This window comes from Leiobunum rupestre, chromosome 1, assembly GCF_980474605.1.
Source record: "Leiobunum rupestre chromosome 1, qqLeiRupe1.1.hap1, whole genome shotgun sequence".
NCBI lineage: Eukaryota > Metazoa > Arthropoda > Arachnida > Opiliones > Sclerosomatidae > Leiobunum > Leiobunum rupestre.
The window spans coordinates 45,650,352-45,654,643 of NC_143384.1; the positions used below are offsets into that span (position 1 = coordinate 45,650,352).

The window sequence follows — 4,292 nt, forward strand, 5'->3', positions numbered from 1 at the left end:
GATTGATTATGTTATTGTTTAAAACCTATTTGTTGAAAAGCAGGTTTATGATGTAGAGTTTTCGATAAACATAATTTAATATATTTCTTGTGTAAGGCCTAACATTTGCCAAATAAATTCATCTTGCTAAGCCTATGAGACCATAATTTTAGACCCGTATCGCATTAAGCCTAACTGTACAGTAACGGTAGGCCACATCTTGGATTAATAATATGACTACTGGATATAGCACTTCGAAATATCTGTTTCGGTCAAACTTCGCAGGGCACCCCAGCGCCATCTTAAATCTTAATATTGCTTTCTCTCGTTTTGTGGGACAAATATTTGCTCAGCTGGTACACGTGTTTTTTAGGCTAACTATTGTTTTTTTTCTACTCGGGCGAATAGATTTCTAGAGTAGGAAAACATATTGGTTTGGTAAGTTGCTTTTACTAATTGTTTTTTTTTATTCATCAATTAATAATCTCCTCTTTTAGGTCTCATATGAATGAAAAGGGAATTAACGAATTCTTTTTACTGTCTTCTTTCTTTCTTTCTTTTTCAATGAGTTGTTATTGGAACACATATCAGGAGTTGGGAATTTCCGAACCTGAAGTTATTTCTTCTAGTTCTGAATCTTCTGGTAAGATTATCTATTTAACTACATTTTATTAGTTTCAAACTTTTATTATATAATAAATTAGATGAATATGATGAAACAATTGAAGGAAATCATGCAATATCATCAGGTACGTGAAGTGTATTGTATGTTGATAATTTAACCATAAATTAACTTCTGGTTATTTAGATGACAGTGAGTATGAAAGTGGGCAGAAACAGCATGACAAACCACTTGAAATTGACGCTCGTTATAATGGATTTTCATCCGGTATTTTCAAAATTTGGAATTGCAAGTAAAGAGATATACACTGATGTTGTTTTTTTGTCTAGATGCTCATACTGAAACCGAAGAAAGCGATGATGAAATACTTGGTGACAAAGAAATCGAAATAATTATTAAGGATATTGATAGTGGCATTTGCTCTTCAAAAGGGAAGAATCAACGCAAGCCACTGGGAACAATAACAAAGTAAGATTAAAATCCCTTTTTGCAAAATTTAGGTAGTTAATATATATATATATATATTATATATATTTAACTATAGCAGTCCTCAAAAGCCAGTGGAACCACCACCTTGTAAGAAGGCAAAAAATAATAAAAAAATAATTAGAAGCTGTATGATTGAACGTATGTATTCAATATTTCAATGCCTGTGATAATTCTTTTTAATTGAATAAAAATATTTACATTTAGCAAATGAATATGATGCTGAGTTCGGGGGAATTTTTGTTGAAGTACAACATTCATTCAGAAATTCTAAATTGGAATTTACATCTGGTGCTAAGAAAGCCTGCGAATGGCTTGTAAGTTTAAATTACAGGGATTTAAACGAAGTGAAAGGCTGCATAAGGCAAATTTTAACTACAACTCCCAGTGGCGGATTTACCATAAGGCTGAAAAGGCTGGAGCCTAGGGCGGCAGATTTTAGGGGCGGCAAATTTGGGGACCGAATTTTTTTAGCCGTCTTACAGAAATCAAAAAGATTTCTGTAAGACGGTTTTCTGATGTCTTGCAACTAAAGAAGTCTAAAAGACATTTTCCGGTGACTTTTCCCTTATCATTTTCATTGTACATTCAACGTACCTAAAATTTCTATCAGTTCTATAAGCTCTATGCTAAAACACCCAGTTCCCGGCCAGCAACCAGTAATCGGCTTCTGCGTCTCTGCCTGTACTTTGTATGAGTGAGAAGAGAGCAAAATTGCGGCAAATATATTTTACACTACCCCCCACTCATACTAGTCCGACTACTGGTCAGGGGTGGAGAAATAGGGTACGCAGGGTACGCAACTGCGTATGGGCGCGAGGGTTTTTTGGGGCGAAAAAATTTCTAGGACTATTAAGTAAGCAAATTTTTTTAGTTGGCGCAGTGGCAGCGTTGGGAAGTTGTTTTAATATAATTTAAAAAATAGAAACATTTATCTGATGCACGTTAAAAAATTAAGTTACGGAGTAAAATATAAATAATAAATAAATTAAATAATAAATATAAATGCATCTGTATTAGTATTATCGAAGATTCTAAATACGAATTTTGTTTTCGTGAGTCAGGCGGCTATTAACGTAGTAAAAGTCATTTTCGACTTGGGGCCTGTGGTGGTGCCTAAGGTATTAGTCTAGTTAATTATTAAAAAAAATAGATACCAAAAAACTATTTCTTGTGCAATTTCAACCAAGTTGTTGAATTGTAAAAAAATTGGAACTGACAATTGTAAAGGTAAGGGCGGCAAAATGTGAACAGCCTCCTGTTGGGAAATGTGTAAATCCGCCACTGACAACTCCAGAGGATAAAATCGCCCTTAAAATGAATTGTTTAATCAAAAATTCAAAGACAGCTGAAAAAATTATGAAATCTTTGCAGCACACTGCAGTAAGTCATATTTGTTAATTATCACTGGATCCATTCCTTAATAAATAGTTTTTTTTGGTAGGGTTTTCAAGACATTACGTCACAAGAAAAGATTTGGGCAATCAATTCACTAATTAGAAGAATTATAGAAATGGGTTCAGCGAAGAAGAAAAATGTGCCTATTGACACATCTATTCCAGTTGAAGAATCAAACGATACTTTAATGTACGTTGTAGGAGCTGTGTTAAGAGCCATTGCACGAAAATCCGAGTTTGGGTTGCAGGTTGTTAGAAAGCTTACAACTACAAAAGAAAACATTGCTGAAGTATTAAAAGTATGGATCGAGGCTCAAGATAGGGGTGGATTGTTTTATCCAACAAATGAAGCCTTCAATTTTTTCGTACAAATGTACAAACACATGGGTAAATTTTATGGAAAAATTGCCATTGAAAATAGGGTTGCAAAATCCAAAGAAGAAATTCTACAAAATAATGAAATAGTGGCAAAGTGGAACAGTTTTTTTAAGATCATGTCCCAGAAATTGAAAGAAGAAGAATCTTTAACCATTGTGTCCAAAATTTCACAAACACAATTGCAAATGGGCATTTAAAAAATTAAAAGATGACTTTAAACCAAAAGCTAGAATTAAAGCTAGCAAATCCAAGGCTAACTCAAAGGATAGACAACGAAAACAACTTATGCAAATGTCAACAGGATTCAGTAAATAAATGTCTGTGTTAAATGTAAATTAAATGATTTTAACCCTCAATTCCTTCCACTGACTCAATTGGTCTTTTGGAAAAGTTACGAAAAGAGAATTATTGAAATAATTCTTCCACAGAGTCTACAGATGTGTTTCCAGAGGTGTTATGGCAAGGTATTTTGTAATTCTTTAACATCCAGAGAGTTTCCCGGTTGTTGCCAACTGTATCGACTGTCGGATTGTCATTAGACCCATTGGCCCCTCGCTGCCTAGAAAAGTCCAGCTCGAGTGGGTCTTGGTTGAAGTTCGCGGTGAGCACGAATTTGGCACCTTTCTTCAAAAGAAATTTGACAATCCCAATGATGGCTTTAGCTGTTACAGAAAGATTCATTTTTAATTTAATCAACAAATGTATTTTTATGTCTTACAACAGTACGTACTAGTTTGTCTCAACCCTGAAAGTGTTTCGGAAGATAACATCATCTTTTTCCTTTCCTCTACTCCGTAATCACCAGGTCGTTGCTCCACATCTTGTTCCCAATCATCCAAATATTGTAGAAAATCTTTTTCTAACCACTAACATGTAAAAAACAAATTTTACTTTAGTGAGAAATTTTAGTTTAAAATATTTTGAACTGTTACCTTTAGCCGTGAATCGTTTATTGTGGAGAATGGCCTCTTGTTCACCTTCCGTTTATGGTATGCCTCATTAAAGTTTCTAGTATTTAGAATATCAAACCATTTGTCGAACAACCTGATAAATTGAACAGTTTCTCTGTTTTTTTCTATATCTTCCGGAAATACCAAATCAATGGCATTCGCAACAGAGGCGCTTAAAACTTGAGAGGCGTATCTCACTTTCATTTTACTGTAGGAGTTTAAAAATATGTGGTCAGCTGTTAATTTATGTGCCTTCCTTAAATTTCCTGGACTCAGCATTTCTTGTTTGTAGAGCTGGCTCACAGGGCAAAAAGTTATATTTTGCCCATTTTTATACATCAGTCGTACAGTTGAGCCTACATAGCTTGAATGCAAGCAATTTCTTGTTGTTTTTAGTAAGTGAGGTGTATCGAACAGGAAAAAAATTGGGCGCTTCTCATCCAAACTATAGGGATTAGTGCAGTAGTGGGGAATTTCATC

The 4,292-nt window shown here is 34.4% G+C and overlaps 1 protein-coding gene across 1 annotated transcript; it reads left to right on the forward strand.

Annotated features, from left to right (window-relative positions):
- The first annotated feature begins 404 nt into the window (after positions 1–404).
- LOC149963077 (uncharacterized) lies at positions 405–3,059 on the forward strand. Its single transcript, XM_090164519.1, has 9 exons — positions 405–417; positions 477–622; positions 684–728; positions 788–868; positions 931–1,069; positions 1,146–1,228; positions 1,295–1,404; positions 2,318–2,470; positions 2,532–3,059. Exons 2-9 carry the CDS (start codon positions 484–486, stop codon positions 3,057–3,059), a joined length of 1,278 nt encoding a protein of 425 aa, XP_090020645.1. The 5' UTR covers positions 405–417; positions 477–483.
- Positions 3,060–4,292: the final 1,233 nt, after the last annotated feature.